Source organism: Aotus nancymaae, unplaced genomic scaffold, assembly GCF_030222135.1.
Source record: "Aotus nancymaae isolate 86718 unplaced genomic scaffold, 86718_ANA_hifiasm-v0.15.2.pri h1tg000053l, whole genome shotgun sequence".
NCBI lineage: Eukaryota > Metazoa > Chordata > Mammalia > Primates > Aotidae > Aotus > Aotus nancymaae.
Window position 1 is genome coordinate 19,652,969 of NW_026988467.1, and position 24,046 is coordinate 19,677,014.

The 24,046-nt window shown below is 49.9% G+C and overlaps 1 protein-coding gene across 1 annotated transcript; it reads right to left on the reverse strand.

Moving 5' to 3' along the window:
• Nucleotides 1-271: 271 nt before the first annotated feature.
• LACTBL1 (lactamase beta like 1) lies at nt 272-22,094 on the reverse strand. The gene is made up of 8 exons (XM_012439768.2): nt 21,975-22,094; nt 21,507-21,634; nt 12,672-12,807; nt 9,173-9,282; nt 6,281-6,438; nt 4,581-4,819; nt 3,184-3,289; nt 272-1,882 (listed from the first exon to the last, which is right to left on the reverse strand). The coding sequence occupies exons 2-8, from the start codon at nt 21,516-21,518 to the stop codon at nt 901-903; spliced, it is 1,743 nt and encodes a 580-aa protein (XP_012295191.2). The 5' UTR covers nt 21,519-21,634; nt 21,975-22,094; the 3' UTR covers nt 272-900.
• Nucleotides 22,095-24,046: the final 1,952 nt, after the last annotated feature.

Here is a 24,046-nt window from a genome sequence, read left to right on the forward strand (position 1 = left end):
CAGTCATGTGTTTCATTTTATGTAAATTATAACTCAATAAGGTTGATTTTTATTTTTATCTTTTTGACAGGGTCTTGCTTTGTCACCCAGGCTGGAGTACAGTGGCACAAACATGGGTCACTGCAGTTTCCAAATCCTAGACTCAAGTGATCCTCCTGCCTCAGCCTCCTGAGTAACGGACTACCAGCCACCATGCCCAGCTAATTTTTATTTTATTTCTCTACAGATGGGGTCTCACCATGTTGCCCAGGCTTAGGTTGATATATTTTTTTTTTTTTTGAGACAGAGTCTTGCTCTGTTGCCCAGGCTGGAGTGCAGTGGCACAATCTCGGCTCACTGCAACCTCTGCCTCCCAGGTTCAAGTGATTCTCCTGTCTCTGCCTCCTGAGTAGATGGGATTAGAGGCGCCCACCACCAAGCCTGGCAAATTTTTGTATTTTTAGTAGAGACAGAGTTTTATCATGTTGGCTAGGCCGGTCTGGAACTCCTGACTTCAAGTGATCCACCCACCAAAGCCTCCCAAAGTGCTGGAATTACAGGCGTTAGCCACCATGCCCCGCTGCTTATGTTGATTTTTAAAAGACAAAATGCAAGCCCATATTTTGCTTTAGATTCAACAGGCACAAAAGTAGTGTTTCAATGCTTAAATTTCTGGGTGCTTGTTAAAAGTTTCTAAACGCTTACTCTAAATGCCTGTACGTAATCCTTCCTCCCCTGTGGATGTGGAGCAATTTGAATTTCCGGCTGTGGTCCGAGGACCACACTTTGAGTAGCACCACCCTACTCCATTTTGCCAACTACCTGGGTTTTCTAACAGGCATCCCCACAGCCTCCCCTTCCAAACCTCACTCTGGAAAGCTGGGAGGCCAGAGACAGGGGGGTTCCAGGCTGAGCCCAGGGTCACTGGGTCTTGAACACCGGCTTGTGCTGCAGACGCAGCACTCGGTACGTGTTGAGGCCGGGCACGTCGAAGCCGGGGGACAGCCCGTGGTGATCCAAGGGGTAGAAGTTGACCAGCTGCCCATGCTGGGCCTCAAGCGAGAGCCACGCATCCCCGAGCGGCAGAGCGCAGGGGAACTCTCGGGCCACGTGCAGCTGGAAGACGCGGCCGCGCAGGTGGCGCAGCGCCAGGGTTCGGAATGCGGGGGGCACCAGCGCCTCCACGCGCGGCCCGAACTGGCGTAGGCGCAGCTCGCCCGCCGGCCCGGCGCGCACCTCGTAGAAGGTCAGGTTGGCGAAGGTGAAGTAGCCGACGAAGGGGCGCGCGCTGGGCGGCGGGGCTGGGCCGGGCTCGGCCTCCCGGAGGGCGTGCTCCAGGGCGGGCAGGAGCTCGTCGTAGACCCGCGCCACCAGGTCGGTCCCGGGCGGCCGCGGCCCGGCCAGCAGCAGCACCAGGCCCAGGCGCAGCGGGGGCACCAGCGAGAAGGTGGCGGCGTAGCCGTCCAGGTCGCCGTCCTTGCGCACCACGCGGTAGCCCCGCTGCGCGTGGAACTCCCACGGCGTGCCCGTCTCGTTGGCGAAGTAGGCGCCCGGGCAGGCCAGCAGCGGCGCCAGCAGCGTCTTGGCGGCGTCTGGCCGTAGGAGCCGCCGGGGCCCGCCCCCCAGGAGCGCCACGGCCAGCTTGGCCAGGTCGGCGGCGGTGGAGTACATCTGGCCCGACGGCCGGTACCAGCCCAGGTCGTAGAGCGGCGCCGGCCGCCCACTGCCATAGAAGCCCGCGGCCAGGCGCGCGCGCACGACGGGCGTGAGGTCGAAGCCCGTGTCCGCCATCCCCAGCGGCTGCAGCACGTTCTCTGAGACCCAGCGCTGGTAGTCGCCCTGGGCGGTGTGAGCTGCCAGGACGTGGGCCAGGAGCGAAAAGGCCAGCGTGCTGTAATGGCACCTGGAAGGAGAGCAGTGGCAACTGGGATGGGGCCCCTCCTCACCTGCCCACGCTGTCTGAGATGCCACCAGTTTGACAGGACTGGGTGGGGCTGGGAAGGAACCTGCTCCCCTGCATCCTAGGTGGTCAGACCTGGAAGAGACTTCAGGGCATTGACTTTCTCTCTTCTACATCTGGGAAGACCAAGGCTCAGAGAGGGGCAGGGAATTGCCCAGGGTCATATAGCAGGTTGGAAGAGAGCTGGGCTCAGCGGTGCACCTGGCAAAGTTGTCAGACACATCTTATTGGCCCTTCACACTTTAGTATGATTTACTTTATCGAATGAAAAATTAAAGGCTTACATTGCTCTGGGGAAACAAAAATGATAGTGACCATGTATGAGGCAAGGTCTCACCCCTCCCTTCTTCCAGGCTGGGGCAGACACCAGTAACCAGCAAGAGGCCTCTTTTCTTTCCAGGAGCAAATACCGTTTCAGAATCTCTAAAATAGTGCCTCAGGAAGGTGCAAGGATGGGTGAAAATTCACAAATTCTACTAAGCATTCCTGAACTCTAAGCCAACTTCCTTATTTTTGCAGATGAGGAAGATTAGTTAGATGAGTTTCACAGAAATAAAGTGCATCACCCAAGGTCATATTGCAATAAATTATTCGCAGAGCTGAAAGGAGGACTCCAGCCTGAAGATGTCCAGGCATCTCCTCTCTCTGCATCACCTGGATCATTTCTTCCTTAAGGGAAGTGGGGCCTGAGGTTCAGCATTTGGAGAAGCAGAGGGACAAATTTGGAAATGGGTCACTGCCCAGAGGCGGGCCCCTGAAGCCGGTCCTCTGTCTGGCCCCACAGTCCCACTGCTCCCAGAGTGGGGCTTCTCTGTTCAGTGGCCACCCAGCTATCCACTCCCCATCTGGTCAGCAACCCATTTATTTCCAGCCTGGCAAAATCTGTATTCACCTTGCTTATTTGCTCACAGTGTCTCCCTCGCAAGAGTGCAAACTCCACGAGGAGGGCCCAGTTGGATTTCTTTGCTGCTGCACCTCTGTGTTTAGCACATTCTGGGCAAAGTAGGTGCTAAATAAATGTTAAGTTGGTGAATGGAAAAAAACATTCCATTCAAACAGAACTGGATTCTGGGCCCAGCTCTCCCCTGCCTTGCTGGCCTCCCCTCTCTAGGCCTTGGCCTTTCCAGCTGGGGTGCAAGTCTTTCTGACCACCTAGGATGAAATGATGTCAGCTTTTTCCCAGGCAGGTGTGTCTCCCCAGGAGGCTCCTAATGTGAGGCTGGGCATCAGGGTATGCTCCTCACCTGGTTCCCGGGTCCACCACCAGTACATCATCCTTGAGCAGGTTCAGGGCCTCCTGGGTGCTGCCCTTCCACAGCAGTGAAGTGGAGCGGAGCCTTCTGGGCAGTCCTAAGGAGGAGCAGTGATCAGACTTACCGGGCTCAGCTGAGGGTGGGATGATGGGCCCCTGGGTGCACTCCCTCCCCACCTTCCATGAGTTGAGAGATAATAAAATGGTTTTTTAAAAAAAGAAGGGCCGGGCACTGTGGCTCATGCCTATAATCTCAGCACTTTGGGAGGCCGAGGTGGGGGGATCATGAGGTCAGGAGATCGAGACCAGCCTACCCAACATGGTGAAACCCTGTCTCCACTAAAAATACAAATATTAGCTGGGTATGGTGGCGTGTTCCTGTAATCCCAGCTACTCAGGAGGCTGAGGTAGGAGAATTGATTGAACCAGGACCCAGGAGGCAGAGGTTGCAGTGAGCTGAGATCACACCACTGCACTCCAGCCTGTGCTACAGAGTGAGAGTAGCTGGGATTATAGGCACGAGCCACCACACTGGGCTAATTTTTGTATTTTTAGTAGAGATGGGGTTTCACCATGTTGGCCAGGCTGGTCTTAAACTCCTGACCTCAGGGGATCTGCCCACCTCAGCCTCCCAAAGTGCTAGGATTACAGGCATGAGCCACCATGCCTGGCCCTTAATATTCTTAAGAGTATTTTCTGTGAGCTGTCAATTCTCTTCCTCTCCTTTACCATTTTTCTGTTGGGCTGTTGGTCTTTGTAATAATTTGTAGGTGACTTTTATACATTAAGGGAAATTAAGTCTTCCTTGTAGAATTGTTTACAAATATAGCCCTTTTTTTTTTTTTTGAGAGGAGATCTTACTATGTCATCAATCATAGCTCAGTGTAGCCTTCAACTCCTGGGCTCATGTGATCTTCCCACCTCAGCCTCCCAAGTAGCTAAGACTACAGGTGTGCACCACCTCACCTGGCTATTTTTAATTTTTTTTTTAGAGATGGGGTCTCACTATGTTGCCAAGACTGGTTTAGAACTCCTAGGCTCAAGTGATCCTCCCACCTCGGCCTCCCAAAGCACTGGGATGGCAGGCATGAGCCACTGAGCCTGGCCACATATTGACTCACTGACTTGCTCTTCTTGCCTTATCAACTTGATTTTGACCTGCCAACTCATCTTGATGTTTCTACTTGGTCTGTTTCCAGGCTTTACTTCAGCTTTTACCTCAAGAGATGTTTCTTTCCCTGGCCCACCACCCACATCCAGTGAGAGGGAGGTAGGGCCAGTTTAGGAAGCAGATGCGAGAGTGAGCCCATTTCAACTGGATGAGAACCTGTTCCTCAGCTTCCCCATTTGAAATGGTTTGGGTCAGCCTGAGTCAGTTCTGAGACTCACCTGAGAGCTGGCTGGCCATCCTTCGAAGGGTGACAGGCGAAGGCCTTGGGGCAGGGCCCACCTCCTCCAGCCCATCCCTCAGGCCCTGCCGTTCGGGGGCTGATGCCAGGCCCAGCGGGTTGTTAATGGTGAAGGTGCTGGCGTACCGCTCCAGAGGGTCATCTAGAGAGGCCACGATGCCCTCCTCCCACAGACGGTACAGCATGAGCACGGGGAAGATCTTGGAGATGCTGGAGATCCTAGACAATGTTGGGAACACAAGGGGTCAAAGGGCATCCTGTTGGCCCCACAACCCACATCCACCCTGTGCCCCTAGCCTGCAACTTTTTAGTATTCTAGAGAAGCACTGCATCTCTGCTTAAGTCAACATCTCCAGCAGAAATGAACCAGCCTCTGTGGAACTGCCGTTGGGATGCTTGAGAACACAACCAGAGCAAAGGGGCTGAGGTGGGATGGATATCCTGTGCCAGGCTCTTTACCAGGCATTTCCCATTCAGGAACAGACCTGGGTTTGGATGGTGCCTCTACCTCTCACTGGCCCTGTGGCCTTGGGCAAGTTTCTAGACCCATCTGAGATTCCATTTCATTGCCTGCTTCACCGGTTGTATTAATAAAAGGATGGGATGAGGTTGTGCGTGTAAAGCGCCTGGCTACATACCTGGGAGGTGCTAAGTGCTCAATACGTGAGAGCAGATAGAACTGTTGGCCCCATGCCTGGCACAGAGCAGGTGCAGTTTCAGTGCAGTTCCCTCTGGACTCCTGTAAAACCCACAGTGTCCCCAGGAACAAATGTGTTCACTCTACATTGTGAGCTTTGAGGAGCCCGCAGGTAGCACACAGGAGGGAAGACTCCCAGTATGCAACTGAACATCCCCAGCTGTTTCCATCTGGGCCACTGTTGCCACTTGACAGGAACCTGGGGCAAGGACCCAGGAACTGATTATGGTTCCTTTGTGGCACATGGTCAGGGATGAGGGGACGGGCACAAGGCAGCCTTTTTTATTTTGGGAGATTTAGAGCCAAAGTTCTTTCCAGAAGGGATTCCTTCCTGACCTTTTACCCCTGTGATGTAACATCAGGCACTCACTGGTCATCTCTGGACTTCAGTCTCCTCTTCTATAAAATTGTCAAGACTTAGGCAGGGTGCAGTGGCTCACACCTGTAATCCCAGCACTTTGGGAGGCCAAGGTGAGGGGGATCACCTGAGGTCAGGAGTTCAAGACCAGCCCGACCAACATGGAGAAACCCCGTCTCTACTAAAAATACAAAATTAGCCAGGTGTGGTGTCTCACGCCTGTAATCCCAGCACTTTGGGAGGCCAAGGTGGGCAGATCACCTGAGGTCAGGAGCTCGAGACCAGCCTGACCAACATGGAGAAACCCCGTCTCTAAAATACAAAATTAGCTGGATGTGGTGGCACATGCCTGTAACCCCAACTACTCGGGAGGCTAAGGCAGGAGAATCTCTTGAACCCAGGAGGCGAAGGTTGTGGTGAGCCAAGATCGCGCCATTGCACTCCAGCCGGGGCAACAAGAGCAAAACTCCGTCTCAAAAAAAAAAAAAAATCGTCAAGACTTCATAACAGGCCCTGGCAGATTAGACCCCAGCCATGATTCTCTTCAGTATCCTTACCTCCTAGGTCCCCCTTGCCCTCCCATCCCTTTCCCCCTCCACAGGACCCTAGAGATCACCCAGCTGACCTGTACATGGTGTACTCATTGGGGGTCCCAGAAGTCGGGTCTGAGCCATTCTTCTTCCCAAAGTTCCCTGTCCAGAGCACAGTGTCATTGTGGATGACAACAGCAGACATGGCAGCCACGCCTGGGGCAGACATTGCCTGGCGCAGGATCCCGTCCACCTTGAGGGAAAAGAACGGGTGCAGTGACAGGCCCCCCGCCCCCACCCTCAGTAGTCATCCTGCACAGCCACACCCTGCACACAGCACTCCAGTGAGCCTCCAAACCATGCCCCATGGACTGGGGCCCCCACTGTTGGGCTTCTTCATAAGATGTTTGCTCGAAGAAACAGTTTCTTAGCAAAAGAAAAAAGGAGAGGGGGTTAAAACTTTTGCTTTAAGGCCTGGCGGGGTGGCTCATGTCTGTAATCCCAGTACTTTGGGAGGCCAAGGTGGGCAGATCGCCTGAGGTCAGGAGTTCGAGACTACCCTGGCCAACATAGTGAAACCCTGTCTCTACTAAAAATACAAAAAGTTAGTCGGGCGTGGTGGCAGGCACCTGTAATCCCAGCTATTTGGGAGGCTCAGGCAGGAGAATCGCTTGAACCCAGGAGGCAGAGGTTGCAGTAAGCCAAGATGGCGCCATTGCACTCCAGCCTGGGCGACAAGAGCAAAACTCCATTTCAAAAAAAAAAAAATACTGCTTTATAGTCAAACCCATGTCAGATGCCCTAGAAAACTTCCAGTAGGCCTAGCCTGAACCCCTGATGTTGGAGAATTCACTATTAATGCAGGGCGGTCGGCCCTCTTTGAACATTTATTTGTTTGGTTATTTAATTTTATTTTTTTTTACATGAAGTCTCATTGTGTCTCCCAGGCTGGCTCACGCACAGCTCACTGCGGCCTCGACCTCCGGGCTCAGGTGACCTCAGACTTGTGGAGTAGCTAGGAGTACAGACACATGCTACCACACCCAGTTTAATTGTTTAACTTTTTTGTAGAGACGGTGTCTCACTGTGTACACGAGGCTGGTCTCCATCTCCTGATCTCAAGCAGTTCTCCCACCTCGGCCTCCCAACGTGCTGATTACAGGTGTGAGCCACCTCACCTAGCCTGAACATTTATTAAAAAATACCTCATTATCATCAATGATGAAGCACAATGATGATGATAACAGCTGACATTTATTGGACATTTAGAATGTGTCAGGCTGTTCTAGTAACAGTAAAAAAAAATAATAATAATGAAAATTTAAAAATAGAATGTGCCAGGCATGGCATAAAGTGATTTTCATACATTGTCTCCTTTAATCCTCGTAAGTCCGTGCTAATTTCTGTCCATTTTGCAGATGAGAAATGAGGGCCTGTGAGATAGGGGGTGACTTGCCCATGTGGCTACTGGCTGATGGAATCAAGATTAGAACCCTGTGCCAAGTCTAGCCCCAGTTCTTTTTTGCTGTTGTTTTGATTTTTGGTTTTTTGGTTTTTGGTTTTTGAGACCAGAGTATTGCTCTGTCACCTAGGCTGGAGTGAAGTGGCATGATCATGGCTCACTGCGACCTCTGCCTCCCGGGTTCAAGCAATTCTCCTGCCTCAGCCTCCCAAGTAGCAGGGATTACAGATGGGTGCCACCACGCCCAGCTAATTTTTGTATTTTTAGTAGAGACGGGGTTTCGCCATGTTGGCCAGGCTGGTCTTGAACTCCTGACCTCAGGTGATCCACCCGTCTCGGCCTCCCAGAGTGCTAGGATTACAGACATGAGCCACCGCGCCCGGCCCCTACGTCTTAATTAACTGCCGGACCACCTTGCCAAGTGATTTTACATATCCTTGGCTGAGCTCTGTCCACCTCCACTTTCCATCCCTGCACTAACTTTGCCTCTCTAAGCCTCTGTCCCCTCTGTAGATAGGGATCCATGAGGAATGCATGTAAGAGGCTTCATGGCAATGGCACATACCAGGTGCTCAGCAGAAGGCAGCATGGTTATTATTGTTGTTCTTTTGAAAATGTGCTGTAACTCCTGAAAGCCACATAGCACCCTTCTGTTCTCTCCCCTTCACAAAAGCCTTTCAGATGTTTGCAAACAGCGATTTTTGGCTCTGCACTGGCCCATGCCTTCTCTCTTCTTGGTACTCAACAGCCCTTTCCCTTTAACTGTTCCTCAGATGTCAGTTTCGAGTCTCCCCCACCATGCTATGGCTCATATATTTCTGATCATGTTTCACTCATCTCCATGTCTCCCAAGGTGGGTGACCCAAGTGGCTGGGGTCTGACAGGCACAGACTAGAGCCGACTGACACCTCCCTCTAGGATTTGGCCATCCTGCAATGGTAAACGTTGTGTTGAGGGGCACGGAGTGTTTAATCATATCGAAGTGGCCTCTGCAGTATGGGCTCGGTCATCCTCTCCCAGCTCGTCCTCCCCACCTCCCACCTATGGCCTCTCAGTTCTCTGCATGTGTCATGTACTTTCTGCAGCCTCCAGGCCCTGCAGGTGCTGTTCCACCTGTCTGGAGCACAGCCCTCCACCCCAGCCTCCCTCACCAGACACGGGTCATCTGGGCATTTGCTACTTGTTCACATCGCAGCCTAGACACCACTTCCTCCAGAAGCCCTCCCTGACCCTAAGGCCCATTCCTTTGTGCTCCCAAAGTCCCCTAAACTTTTCTTGCCCAGGGTTATAAATGTTTGATGTCGTCACCGTTCTCCTCACTGCCAGATCAGTAATTTCTTGAGAGCAGGTCAATGTCTTCTTCCTGTCATATTCCTAGTGCCTAGCACAGAGTAGATGCTCAAGGAATACATGTTGGATGGATGGATGAATGAGTGAATGCCACTGCCAGCACAGAAGGACTGCCCTCCCCTTCATCACCCAGGCCCAGCCTACATGCCCAGTTCCCTGATGGGTCATCACTGACCTTTTCCAGGGCCTCCTTCAACATGGGGAGTGGGTGGACCAGGGGCACGGGCTCAGGATGCCGGGGACACATCCTCACAGGGGCAGAGGTCTCCTCTGGTCCCAGGGAATCTGGAGCGAACATCACATGGTGGGGAGGGGACAGAGATCAGGATAGGAATCTAGGAGATGGGGGAAAGTGGTGACAAAGGCCGGAGCAGTGCCTCAAGGACAGCCCTCCCCAGCTGAGCCGGAGGATGTCAGGGTACAGAGACCAGCCATAGGCCCTGAGGGGCCTTAGGATCAGAGTGTGCCCTTGGGGAGAAGGCCCAGCCCCGCAGGTGACATCCATCAGGCCACAGCTCCTGGTTGGTGGTCACTGCACTCCCCTCTCCCTTGCTTAACCAGCTTCCCATCTCCCTGTGGTCAATGGACTTAGACCATTCTGGCTGCATGGGGCAGGCTCAGCCACATCTGCCTGTACATCTTACCTGTCCTCATCTTGATTATGTGTTTGGCTGGACTTCCAGCCCCACTTATGACTCAGGCCTGAACCACAGCAACAACTCATTGTCTCACTAGAGCTGAGCATCGGGGCTGTGGGGCTGAACCTGCTCTGCCTTTGTCGGGGTGTGTGGCTTCCTCAGCACCTCAGGGGAGATGGTAAGGAGCTGGCAGTCCAGGATTCAGGCTGTGATATCATCACAGCAGCACCCAAGCCTTTTCCTCTAAGGCTGGAGTGGGGTGTGAAGGGGGATGAGCACCCCCCAGGACTATTAATACATCCTCCTCATCTTCCACTGCGCCATGAGACTCCACCCAAAACTGAGACAAGGTGCCTGTGAGAGGTTACATATGACCATATATTCTTTTGTGTTGTTGTTGTTGTTGTTGTTGTTATGGAGTCTCACCCTGTTGCCCAGGCTGGAGTGCAGTGGCGCAATCTCAGCTCACTGCAACCACTGCCCCCCTGGTTCAAGCAATTCTCCTGCCTCAGCCTCCCAAATAGCTGGGACTACAGGCATCCGCCACCACACCCGGTTCATTTATGTATTTTTAGTAAAGCTGGGGTTTCACTATGTTGGCCAGGCTGGTCTTGAACTCCTGACCTCGGATGATCCACCCACCTCGGCCTCACGAAGGGCTGAGATTACAGGCATGAGCCACCATGCTCAGCCATATGACCATACATTCTGTCAGCTCCTTCCACCTTCGAAACTGGCTGGCCTTGTGACTTGCTTTGGCCAAAAGAATGAGGCTGAATAAATTGCAACCTTCCTAGGCCAGACCTTAAGGTGCTTACTCCCTGCGAACGCTGCCACCTTGTGGACAGATCTGGGATAGTGGCCTTGAGAGCGGGAGTCTACACTGAGAGAGAGCCCCCCCCACACCACAAGCTGACTTGCCCTCTGCACCGGAGAGAGCCCAGGCTAGACCAGCAGCAGAGCTGCCAGCCAGCCTACAGAATCATGGGAAATAATCACTTGCTTTGTTTGAAGGCAGTAGGCTTTGGGGTGGTTTGTTACTTAGCAATAGATAACTGACACGGTCCCAAACAGGAAAATTACAAACCTTAGGGAGGATGCCTCAACAACGTCATGACGTGGGTTTCACAGGATAGGGTGGTCCCAGCTACAGCCTAGGCTTTGCTCAGCCTGCAACCCAGGAAGGGGCTGGTGTCGACAGTGGTGCCCCTCCCACTTTAACGTGTACACACGAAAAATCACCAAGGAATCTTAAAAGGCAGGGTTGGCCCGGCGCGGTGGCTCGCGCCTGTAATCCCAGCACTTTTGGGAGGCCGATGAGGGCGGATCGTTTGAGCCCAGGAGTTTGAGACTAGGCTGGACAACATGACAAAACCCTGCCTCTACAAAAATTACAAAAATTACAAAAATTAGCTGGATGTGGTGCCGTATGCCTGGTCCCAGATACTCGGGAGTCTGCGGTGGGAGAATGGTTTGAGCCTGGGAGGTAAAGTTTGCAGTGACCCGAGATTACAACACTGCACTCAGCCTGGGCAACACAGTCAGACTCTGTCTCAAAAAAAAAAAAATGGCCGGGTGAGGTGGCTCACGTCTGTAATCCCAGCACTTTGGCAGGCCGAGGTAGGTGGATCACTTGCGGTCAAGAGTTCAAGACCAGCCTGGCCAACATTGTGAAACCCGCCTCTACTAAAATTATCCAGGTGTGGTGTCAGGTGCCTGTAATCCCAGCTACTCAGAAGGCTGAGGTAGGAGAATCGCTTGAACCTGGGAGGCAGAGGTTGCAGTGAACTGAGATGGCACCATTGCACTCCAGCCTGGGTGACAGAGCAAGACTCCAGATTCGATTCAGTGGATATGGAGTGGGGCCTGAGAGTCCGCTTGTCTAACCACCCCTCAGGTGATACCCATGGGAGGGTGAGCACCTAGATCAGCGCGGTCTGCAGACCACGAACCGTTTGTTTCCCATTTGTGACAAATTAAGTACCAGTTTAAGTTAAAGCATTTAGAACTTTTCTTGCTGTTTGATGAAGTAATTTTGCATCTGTTGAATCTAATAATTGAAAACTTGGGCTTCTGTTTTGCATGTCTTTTTATATTTCTCTAATAATTAATTCTTATGTATTTGTAAGTAATACTGGTCCGCTATGAATTGGTAGGTGAGTAGATTGAGAAGCATGGCCCTAGAAGAGAGACCAGGCTGCTTACCCAGGGTCTATTTGCTTGAAAGGCTAAGAAGCCCTTCATAAAGAAACTTACCCTAGAAAGAAAGGGCTGTGGGTGGGAGAGGAAGGAGCTGGCAAGAAAATAAAAGGAGTTATTTCTGCAAAAATCTCTGTGGGACTTGGAAGCCCAGGGCACCTCACTGAGATTTGGAGCATCTGTAACATAGGATGACACAGGAATGGAGACAGGGATTCTTTCCCTGACTTCTGCAGAGACGTGGGACCCTGGACCACCCAGGATCCCAACAGGTTGGCAGTCCCAGGGATTGCTATACCAACAGTGGGCCCAGTAAGCATCACCAGCAGTGCTGGCTCCTTTACTGGGCCTTGATCCACCAGGAAGAAGACGCTTCCAGGCATGGCAGCTGCTGCTTCTGAACACCTGTGAGTTGTTCCTATCGAGGTCTTAGATATAGCCTCAGGAGGGTCTTGAAAGGGGACTGCGGCCTGGAGATTCCACCATGGTGGCTGAAGGCAGAGGAAGGGAAACACCGTTTGCTCTTTGTGTGCGTGTGTGTGTGTGTGTCCCTGAATTTTACCCCCAAACTGGGCATCTTGAAGAAACTCCAGTGGCATCAGGATCCTCATTTTATACATGAGGGCATCGAGGCACAGAGAGGCCACAGTTAGTGAGAGTTGGACCAGAATGTCCCAGAGATGCACAGTTAGTGAGAGTTGGACCAGAATGGAGGATGGAGCTTCTGGGTCTAAATCTTATGGTTTCCCCTACACCTTAGGATCAGGGGTGGCAGCTCAAAGCCCAGGAGGACCCACGGGGCTATGGGGAAAAACTCAAGGCTGTCTCTGCACTCACCAGTCTTCAGCTTGGGGAGGTGATACTGCCACAGGAAGCAGCCAGTCATGACCACGGAGAGCAAGCAGAAGAAGCTGCAGATGGCCGGAAGGAGCCACTTCTTCTTCACTTTCAGCAAGCTGAGATGCCAGCCAGCCTAGGGGAGCAAGGACATAGGGTACAGTCCCCTTGGGGGTCAGCCAGAGGGAAGAGAAGGACCCTAACCCTGCCTCCTCCTAGCCTCAGGTTAGCCAGATGTCATGAGAGCCCACAGCTTTGGATAAATTTCACACCTGTGAAACCAGTGCCCTTCCCAGTGCTACTTTTTCAATAGTTCTTCCTTGCAAGAGCACCCACACCTCTGCCTGCTGTACTTCAGTCCCCTATGGACTTAGTGGAATATCTTAAGACCAGCTGAAATGCCACCTCCTCCAGGAAGCTTTCCTCGGCTCTCTTGTAATAGTCTGTTCTCACGCTGCTAATAAAGGCATACCCAAGACTGGGTAATTTATAAAGGAAAGAGACTTAATTGAGTCACAGTTCCACATGGCTGGGGAGGCCTCAGGAAACTCACAACTTTGGCGGAAGGGAAGCAAACATGTCCTTCTTCACATGGCAGCAGGAAGGAGAATGAGCAAAATGGGGAAAAGCCCCTATAAAACCATCAGATCTCCTGAGAACTCACTCACTATCACAAGAACAGCATGGGGGTAATCGCCCCCATGATTAAATTACCTCCTCTCATGTCCCTCCCATGACACATGGGGATTATGGGAACTATAATTCAAGACGAGATTTGGGTGGGGACCCAGCCAAACCATATCATCTCCTCACCCACGTCTCCTCCCAAGGCACTTGGAACAAGCCAGGGTACAAATCCAACTCTCTGTAGTATCATAATTGTTCTACCATATTAGCTGATCTACCTATTAGAGTGGGAGCTCTCCAAGGGCAGGGCCCCTTCTTCACTTCTCTCCTCTTTGGCCTCTGGTCTATCCTGGCTGCCCAATGCGTGCTTATAGAGTGAGTGTGTGGGTGCTGAGGGTGCAGGACGAAGCTTCCCTCCATCCCTCCTCACACCCACTTTCCAGAACATCTGCCTCCTCCATTCCTCCAATTTAGTGTTCTTGAACCTGGGAAAGAGCACCCAGCAGGCACATGTAAAGCTCTCAACACGTGGCTGGTACTCCATGGTGCTGACCAGTTCTGGAAGGCTGGTCACGTTGCCACAGCTCCCATGTTGCTCTGCCAAAGTGAGTAGAAAAACCTTTACAATGAAAAAGGACCTGTGTGGATACCTCTAGAAGGATGGCGCTGCAGAGAAATGGGGTCCTTTCCCAAAGATCGGTGTGGGAGATGGTCAGGGCAGGCAACACAGAGTGTGAGATGATGCGAGCAGGTCCTAAAGCCTGCCAGAGAGGGAAGCGGAGGGCAGGTAAGGAGGAGGCTGAGAGACTGGAGAGGGAGGACGCGTGGGCTTTCCCCCTTTGCTCGGCACTTCTTCCTGCCACCATGTGAAGAAGGACATGTTCGCTTCCCCTTCCGCCATAATTGTAAGTTTCCTGAGGCTTCCCCAGCCATGTTGAACTGTGAGTCAATTAAACCTCTTTCCTTTAAAAATTACCCAGTGTTGGGTATTTCCTTGCCCCCAAGAAGAATTGTGTGTTCCCTCATAGTCAACCCAGACCCTGGAAATGCAGTACCACTTCCAGCTAGTATCCCAAAGCCTTTTAAGCCCGTGCTAAGCCTTTTAAGAGGAATGTCAGTATGAGGCAGGCACTACTAGTGCCCTTATGTTACAGATGAGACTCAGAGAAGTTCAGTGACTTGCCCCAGGTCACATAGCTATTTGCAGAGCTGGGATTTGAACCCAAAGCCCAGTTTTCAACCTACTCAGCCAAAGTTCTGGAAGAGCCTTAAATATCATTTATGGAACCATCTCATTTCTAGGTGGGAAAACTGAGGTTACAGGAAGAAAAGGACCTATCTAAAGAAGAATGGCCATCATATATTGGATGCTAGCTTTATGCCCTGCCCTGCCCTTATCCCTTAACTTGTATTATCTTATTACAACTCACAACCTTCCCATGAAGTTGGCTTGCCCATTTCAGAGATAATAAAATGTGCTCAGAGAAGTTAAGTGGTTTGCTGAAGGTCGCAGAGCAAGTTGGTAGTGAATCCATTCTGCCTGACTCTCATCTGACATGTGACCTCTTTTGAACTACCATCATGTTCCCTGTGGCCTAAACTGTACTGGGAACAGGACTCTTCCCTGCTCTCCCCTGATCCTTTTCTGTCTATCTTAGCAGGCCTACAGAATGAGAGAGCTGGGAAGGAATTCAAGATTATTCCTTCAGGGCTGGGCACCATGGCTCACGCCTGTAATCCCAGCACTTTGGGAGGCCGAGGTGAGCAGATCTCAAGGTCAAGAGATCAAGACCATCCTGGCCAACATGGTGAAACCCCGTCTCTACTAAAAATATAAAAATTAGATGGGCTTGGTGGCACACTCCTGTAGTCCAAGCTACTCAGGAGGCTGAGGCAGGAGAATCGTTTGAATCTGGGAGGCGGACGTTGCAGTGATCCAAGATCGTGCCACTGCATTCCAGCCTGGCACCTGACAACAGAGCGAGACTCTGTCTAAAAAAAAAAAATTCCTTCAGGACCCTTATCCTGAGGATAGAGGACCATTTCCACCTGGAAGTCCTCAAGCATCTAGAACTCAACATCCAGAAAAGACAACTCACTTCTTTCACCCCCTCCTCCCTCACTTGTATTTTCAACATCAGTTCATGTCACCTGCTTCCACTTAGTCACTCATGCCTCAGGGTCTGCCTGGGCCCCTCTGTGTCGTTCAATCCCTACCTCCAGCCAGTCATCAAGTCCTGCTGGCCTGTTACAATTAGGAAATATTTCAAGCATACTGAAAAATATACACAGGGCCCAGAGGCTCACTCCTATTATCCTAGCAATTTGGGAGGCCAAGATGGGAGGATCACTTAAGCCCAGGAGTTTGAGACCAGTCTGAGCGACATAGTGAGACCTTTTCTGTACAAAAAAATTAAAAATTGGCTGGGCGAAGTGGCTCACATCTGTAATCCCAGCACTTTGGGAGGCCAAGGCAAGTGGATCACTTGAGTCCAGGAGTTCAAGATCAGCCTGGGCAACATGACAAAACCTGCCTCTACAAAAAATACAAAAATTAGCCAGGCATAGTGGCGTGTACCTGTAATCCCAGCTACTCAAGAGGCTGAGGCGGGAGAATCACATGAGCCTGGGAGGCGGAGGTTGCAGTGAGCCAAGGTCACACCACTGCAGTCCAGCCTAGGTGACAGAGTGAGACCTTGCCTCAAAATAAATAAATATAAAAATAAAAATTAGCTGGGTGTCATGGTGCATGCCTGTGGTCCCAGCTACTCGAGAGTCTAGGTGGGAGGCTTGCTTGATCCTGGGAGGTCAAGGCTGCAGTGAGCCATGATTGCACCATAACATGCCAGTATGGATAACAGAGCAAGACCCTGTCTCTCTCTCGCTCACTCTCTCTCCATATAAATATATACGCACACATATACACACACACATTTCATATATATATATATATAGAGAGAGAGAGAGAGAGAGAGACAGGGAGGGGGGGAGAGAGAGAGAGACAGACAGACATAATGTAATGAATCCTTAGCACTCAACTTTGTTGAATCTTAACATTATATCATCTTTTTCTCATATATTTACATTTTTCAAATATATTATGTCATTAGTTATTTACTTCGTTCAGTTTACCCATCCCATAGGGATTGTTGTTTGTTTTGTTTACTGAGGTATTCCCAGTACCCAAAACAGTTCCTGGAACATAGCAGATCCTAATAAATATTTGTGGATTTTTTTTTTTTTTTTGAGATGGAGTTTCACTCTTGTTGCCCACGCTGGAGTGCAATGGGGTGATCTAGGCTCACTGCAACCTCCGCCTCCCAGGTTCAAGCGATTCTCCTACCTCAGCTTCCCGAGTAGCTGGGATTACAGGCATCTGCCAACACACCCAGCTAATTTTGTATTTTTAGTAGAGACAGGGTTTCTCCATGTTAGTCCGGCTGGTCTCAAACTCCCGACCTCACACAATCCGGCCGCTTCGGCCTCCCAAAGCGCTGGGATTACAGGCATGAGCCACCACACCCGGCCAATAAATACTGATTACATGAATGACTGGAGAGAAATAAAACATCTTAGGTCGAGGTGAAGCCCTCTGTGTACCTTTTGTGGATCTCAGTTCCTTCCTGCTCCCCACAAATGTGACACCCATGCTGATTTATGCACGCGTTTATTCTTTTACTATGTGTTTATGTTTCCATAAACAGCATGCAGTACTGTTTTGCAGGGTTTTGAACGTACATAAATGATTTCATACTGTATAATCCTCCTGCGATGCAACTTGCTTTTTATTCAATTAGCTGGCTACAGTTCTGGGTTATTCATTTTAGCTTCTGCAGGGTGTACTGTTGTATAGACATACTGGGTGGTGCAGTAGTTAGAGACTGCAGCCGGGCTACCTTAAAAACATGACTATTTTACAGTACAGTTGGAAACTCTGTGCTAGGAGTGACATTTCTGGGTGGCAAGGTACAGCCTTCTTCAACTTAGCCACATGCTATTCTATTCCTCTCTAAAGTTGTCATTCCAATTTATCCTCCTACCACCCTTTTCTGTGTGTGTGTGTGTGTGTGTGTGAGAGAGAGAGAGAGAGAGAGAGAGAGAGAGAGAGAGAGACAGAGTCTCGCTCTTTTGCCAGGCTCCAGGCTGGAGTGCAGTGGCACGATCTCGGCTCACTGCAACCTCCGCCTCCTGGCTGCAAGCAATTCTCCTGCCTCAGCCTCCCAAATAACTGGGTTACAGGCGCGCACCACCACACCCAGCTAATTTTTGTATTTTAGTAGAGACGGGGTTTCACTATGTTGGCCAGGATGGTCTCAATCTCTTGACCTCGTGATCTGCCCGCCTCAGCCTCCCAAAGTGCTGTGATCATAGGTGTGAGCCACCGCGCCCGGCCTATACTCATGCCACCTTTGATTCTTACTGCTATTAATATTTTTAATCTGCAGCATCTTGATGACTAATAACTTTGAATATCTTTTATGTGTTTATTGTATGTATCTGGGTTTGATTTTCTGCAGTTGGACTGTTCTCCTTTGCCTGGTTCTTTTCTATTTTCTTTTCTTTACTTAGAGTTCTTGTTTGTGGCTTGATTTTCACGCCGCGTTGATAACTTTTGTGGACAGGTAGAATAGTGTAGTGGTGAATCCATGGCCAGATGGCCTGATTTGCAATGTTAGCTCAGCCACTTACCACTGTGTGACCTTAAAAAAGTCACTTAACCTCTCTCTGCTTCTGTTTCCTCACCTGTAAAATGGGGATGATAATAGTGCCTAACTCATCAATTTGTAAGGATTAGATGAGTTAATATATAAAAATAACATTGTCTGACACATGGTAAGCCCTATTAGCTATTACAGTATTTTGGGATTGTTTTGAGACAGTATCACTCTGTCACCCAGGCTGGAGTGCAGTGATGTGATCAGTTTTTGTATTTTTTGTAGAGACAAGGTCTCACTATGTTGCTCAGGCTGGTCTCAAACTCGTGAGCTCAAGCAATCCTCCCACCTTGACTTCCCAGTGCTGGGATTACTGGCACGAATCGTTGTACCTGGCCAGCTATTACAGCGTTTTTGAATAGGAGGGATTTGGGTTTTGGTTTTGGTTGTTGCTAAATTTAATCACTATCGTCTTTTTGGTTTGCATTGCGTGTATGGTGTGTGTGTGTGCGCTTAAGAAATCTTTTTCTTCACAGAGGTCAGAGGTAAAGGTTTTTGTACTTTCACACACAAAAGAATTTTTGGTTATAGAATAAAGTAGGGATCCCATTTTATTTTTCCATATGGATAATCAATAGTCCGGCACTATTCATTAAATACACCAACCTGTCCCCCACCGACTCATATGCCAACTCTGAAATATATCAACTGTCTGTACGTACTGACATCTGCCTTCTGGGCTCTGTTCCAGGAGAGTCTTGCTGAGTTTACGTTCCATCCCTCCCCGTCCAACCCTGCACTCTCTTTCATAACAAAGATCACTCACATGTTGAGCACAGTGTGCCAGGCGCTGTTTTACAGGAAACAATCTGGCAAGAGAGACTTCCTGTGATCCAACTCCGACGAACTCCACCAGCCCTTTCCCCGCACTTGTGTCTTTATGCCCCCACCTCCCGCATCATTGCTCCTCTCTGTGCTTTTCCATCTGCCATTCCCTGGGGCTGTGGTTTCCTTTTATCCTTTTCCATCAGACAAACTGTGTTCTTCCCTTAACACCCATGGGCATCTGTGAAGCCTTCGCATTCTCCTTTAGGCAGAGCTGCTCATGGTAACTGGCTACTACTGGCTTCTTTGTCTGGGTCCCTATGAGGTGAGGATTCTCTCCAGCACCAGTAGAGAATTTCCTCCTGGCTCGTATGCCTTCAACACCCGGGACCCCACCTGGCACCAGCAGGTTCTCAGGAAATTCTTTTAAACTTTACATTATCGTGCAAGGTGAAAGACTTGGGTTCAAATCTTAGCTCCACCTCCTGAGTCAGCTGTAACTCTGGACAAGTCTCTTCCCCCTCTGGGCCCCTGCTTCTCCAGTCGTTGAAGAAGAGGGTTGGGCTACTTGTAAAGAGCTTACTTTACATCTGGAAATCTTGTGTGATTTCAAAAGTGTCTTTCAGCTGTAGAATCTGGGGATTCCCACTGAAATCATCTTTGGTCATAATGTTCAAAGACTGGAAACAACCCAAATGCTCTTCAATTGGTGAGTAAATAAACAAACCATAGTACATTGATACAGTGGAATACTACTCAGCAATGTAAAGGAACAAGCTACTGATACATGCAATCATGTGAATGAACCTCAAAGGCATGATGCTAAGTGAAACAAGCCAGACTAAAAGGCTACAGACTATAGAATATCTCTTATAGAATATTTTGGAAAAGGCATAATGATAGGAACAGAAAACAACTCAATAGTTACCTGGGGATAGGGATTGGGGTAGACTACTGAAGAACAGAAGGGACTTTGGGGAGGTGATGGAACTGTGCTGTGTTTATTGTGGTGGTAGTTATGGGATTGTATATATTTGTTCAAACTCATAGAACTCTGGGAGGCCAAGCAGGAGGATCACTTGAGGCCAGGAGTTCAAGGCCAGGCTGGGCAACATAGCGAGACCCTGTCTGTACAAATAAATAGAAAAAATTAGCCAGGCCTGGTGGCATGCACCTGTAGTCCCAGCTACTTGGGAGGCTGAGGTGTGAGGATTGCTTGAGCCCAGGAGCTAGAGGCCATAGTCAGCTATGATCATGCCACTGCACTCCAGCCTGGGCAACAGAGTAAGACCGTGTCTCAAAAAAAAATTCATAGAACTGCACATATTTTATTTCATGTAAATGATACTTCAAATTTTATCAATTAAAGCCATTAAAGATCTCAAAAGCACTGGGATTCTCCACCTGTTGGAGGAGTAACCCCAGATACAAGACTATGCCTCAGCCACAAAGGAGTGAATGGAAGGCTCTCAGACGCTGTCACAGGATCATATGGAAGATGCTCCCCTCCTAGCGTGAACACAGAGCTGCAGGCACAGTGAGGACCCCTTGATGGGAAGGCAACCTGCTATCCCTTAACTGGCACCTAAGATGTGACCAGCACATCCTCAGTTTATTTTAGGTGAAGAATAAAATTCAGAGACATTAATTGACTTGCTGGGTCCATGGGCAGTGAATGGCAGAGCTGAGAGTCAAGCTCTGTAAGACGTACCACCCCACTCCTCCTCAAAATGCAGCTGGGTCTCTGTACCCCAGATCTGTAACCCTCCTCTGGGGCCCAGCCTCATCTCAAATCTGTCTCCAATCTCAGGATTTATTCCAACAGACCCAAAGGTGGGTCAGTATTTAATCTCTAAGCTGCTCGCCAGCTGCTCACATTTTGACTTGCAGTAGGCACTAGAAATCTCTCTCCTTTCCCTTCCCAGCTGGAAATTGCTGGCAGCAGGGGAGGACCCAGGAAGAACCAGGATCTCCCAAACCCCACCTATAAAACGGCTACACTACCCCCAACCCCTGCTCCTTCTCAGGTGGTCTGTGCCGCAATCACCCTCACCTTCTTCCTAATGCTCACGGACCACTGTGGGACTACTCTTCTTTGTCCAGTCATTCATGCAGAAAACAATCCCCAAGGACTTGCTGTGTACTGGGCCACATCTGCCCTCAAGGAGCCAGCAGGAAGGTGGCATGGTCAGACACAAGGGCCTGGGGACAGCGAAGCAGGACTTGACTCTGGCTCTGCCTTTACTAGTTCTGGGCAAATGACCTCATCCTTTTGGATCTTAGTTTTCTCATCTGCATAATGCAGATAACAATTGTTCCTACATCTTACAGAGTTTAGTTGAAAATAATAAGATAGTGCATGCAAAGCCCACAGAAAGCTGTTCACCAATTGGTAGCTAGAGGGGTAATAAGGGGCTTCAGGGCTCACAGATACAGATGAACTCAGCCTAGGGGAGGGAGGAGGAGAGAGTCTTTGAACAGGTAGTTGGGAATGAGCTGGGGTCACTCCAGGCAGAAGCCTCTGGGGGTGTAAAAAAGGAAAAAGAATTAGTTTCTGGTTCGTTTTGAGAATTCAGTGAGTTTATGTAAAATATTTGAAACTGTTCCTAGTCTGCAGATGCAAGCTCTAGAAATGTGATGATGATGATGATGATGATGATGACGATGAGGAAGGCAATATGGGGGGATTTAGCCCAATATTTGAAGGGTTCTTGGGGCTGTGCCTCACCTGGGTCTTCATTCTCTCCAAGGCATGGAAGATTCTGGCTCTTTGAGGATTCAGGTCTACACCGCAGGAGATCCTGTAAGCAGAAAACTGAGTCCGAGGAGTAAAGGCAAAAAGAGTTCCTGGGGGGGCTGGAAAAAGAAGAAGAGGGCAGAGATAAGCTAGAAAACAAGGAGGGTAGCCAAGGATGCGGGGGGAGCAAAGCAACCCTCCCCTTCACATGTCTCCCCCTCCCAGGTGAGAGAAACAGCAGGCTCAGAAACCCCTGCCAGGTGACCCAGCATCCCAGTTTGTCCAGAAATGTCCTGATTTTAGCACCGAAAGTCCTGCATTCCCAGAAACCCCTGAGTCCCAGGCAAATGGGACCACTGGTCACCCTGTGTGCCCCTGCATCGAATTCCAGCTTCTCTTCCCCCTCCAGTCTGCTCAGAACAATCCGATCAGGCCCTCAGGCTCTTGGCCACAACTCACCCTCTTCAGAAGGTTCCAGCAAGAACAGGGCACTTCAGGCCCCAGCTTGGCCGACTAGTGCCTCTGGGAGTCCCCTGTGTTCCAGAGGACAGGAATGGCTTCCTGTGCTCTGAGGCACAGGCTTTATCAAGCTCTCCAGGGGCCGGCAGATGTGGCGCCTAATTTCCCCAGCACTAATCCCTCAGAGTGGCCTCTACCATGGGGATTAGCTTCTGGGGTCCCTGAGCAGCGGGGAAGCGGGGGAGATCTGTCAGAAAGCACTGGCTAATACCATGTGACCCGAGTGCTCCACACGCAGCACAGTTCCATCACCTCCCCAAAGTCCCTTCTGCTCTTTAGTAGTCTATCCCGTCCCTACCCCCAGGCAACGATTGAGTTGTTTTCTGTTCCTATCATTTTGCCTTTTCCAGAATGTTCTGTAAGTGGTATTGTATAGTCTGTAGGCTTTTATTCTGGCTTATTTCACTTAGCATCATGCATTTGAGGTTCATCCACATTATTGGATGTATCAGTAGCTCATGTCTTTATATTGCTGAGTAGTATTCCACTGTAGAGCTGGACTACAGTTTGTTTATTTACTCACCAGTTGAGGAGCATTTGGGTTGTTTCCAGTCTCTGGATATTATGATCAAAGATGATTTCAGTGGGAACCCCCAGATTCTACAGCTGAAAGACACTTTTGGTGAAGAAAGGAATGCTCTCCCCAAAAGGAGTCTCTGCCAAACCCAATGTGGAAAAGAGATGACAGGAGGCTACCAGAGTCATTTCCAGCTGGAAAGGGAAAGGAGAGAGATTTCCAGGCTTGGTCCAACCCCACACAAGTTCCTCAGGCACCTCTGAGGAACCTAGAGCTCCAAGGAACCCAGTTTGAAGACCACTGGGGTCAGCCTAATGGTGAAATATATAGATAATCTAGATTCAAATCCCAGTATGCTACTGCCTGTGTGACCAGGGATCATGACCCCTTTGCCTCATATCTATAAAATGGGGACAATAATACTACCTTGGCTAGTGTGTAGGTTAAATGGAATGTGCTCATGAGTTCAAGGCCAGCCTGGGCAATATGACAAAACCCCATCTCTACTAAAAATACAAAACATTAGTTGTACATGGTAATGTGCATCTGTAATCCCAGCAGGTGGCCCAGGACCCGGCACCTAGTAAGTGCTTCATAAAGTTTGGCTTCTTGTCATGGATACTTGGCTTTTTTTTTTTTAAAGACAAGGTCACAGTGGGCACACTGGGCACAGTGGCTTATACCTATAATCCCAGCACTTTGGGAGGCCAAGGCAGGAGGATGGCTTGAACCTAGGAGTTCAACACCAGCCTGGGCAATAGAGTGTGACCTTGTATCTACAAAAAATTTAAAAATAGCCAAGTGTGGTGGCGTTGCCCCATAGTCCCAGCTACTCTGGAGGTTGAAGCAGAAGCATTGCTTGAGGTGAAGGCTGCAGTGAGCCGCGATGAGATTACGCCAGTGTGCTCCATCCTGATGACAGAGAGAGACCATGCCTAAAAAAAAAAAAAGTCATGCTCCGTCACCTAGGCTGGAGTGCAAGTGCTGCAACCAAAACTCACTGCAGCCTCCAACTCCTGGGTTCAGGTGATCCTCCTGCCTCAGCCTCCTGAGTATCTGAGACTACAGAACACACCACTATGCCCAGCTAATTATAATTTTTTAATTGCTCTTGGTACAGATCGGGGGTCTCCCTTTTTTGCCCAGATTAGTCTTAAACTCTTGGCCTCAAGTGATCCTCCCATCACTGCCTCCCAGAGTGCTGGGATTATAGGTATAAACCAAAAATGAAATTCTAAGGCCCCCAACCATCTGAATGGACTTCCTCCTCAGCCAAGGCACTCTTAAAATTTAACCTGAAAGACCTGAAGACTGGTTCAGGCCATGATGGGAAGTGGTAGTCAGACATGCTTCATCATACCGCTCCAGAATAACATCACATAACAAATAAGAAAAGAAATCAAAATATTTTAACCCCAAATATATTTCCCTGTTATATCTTGAAACTGCCCTGCGAAGTTTGTCTCTTGGGGGGAAAAAATCTACATTCTGTAGA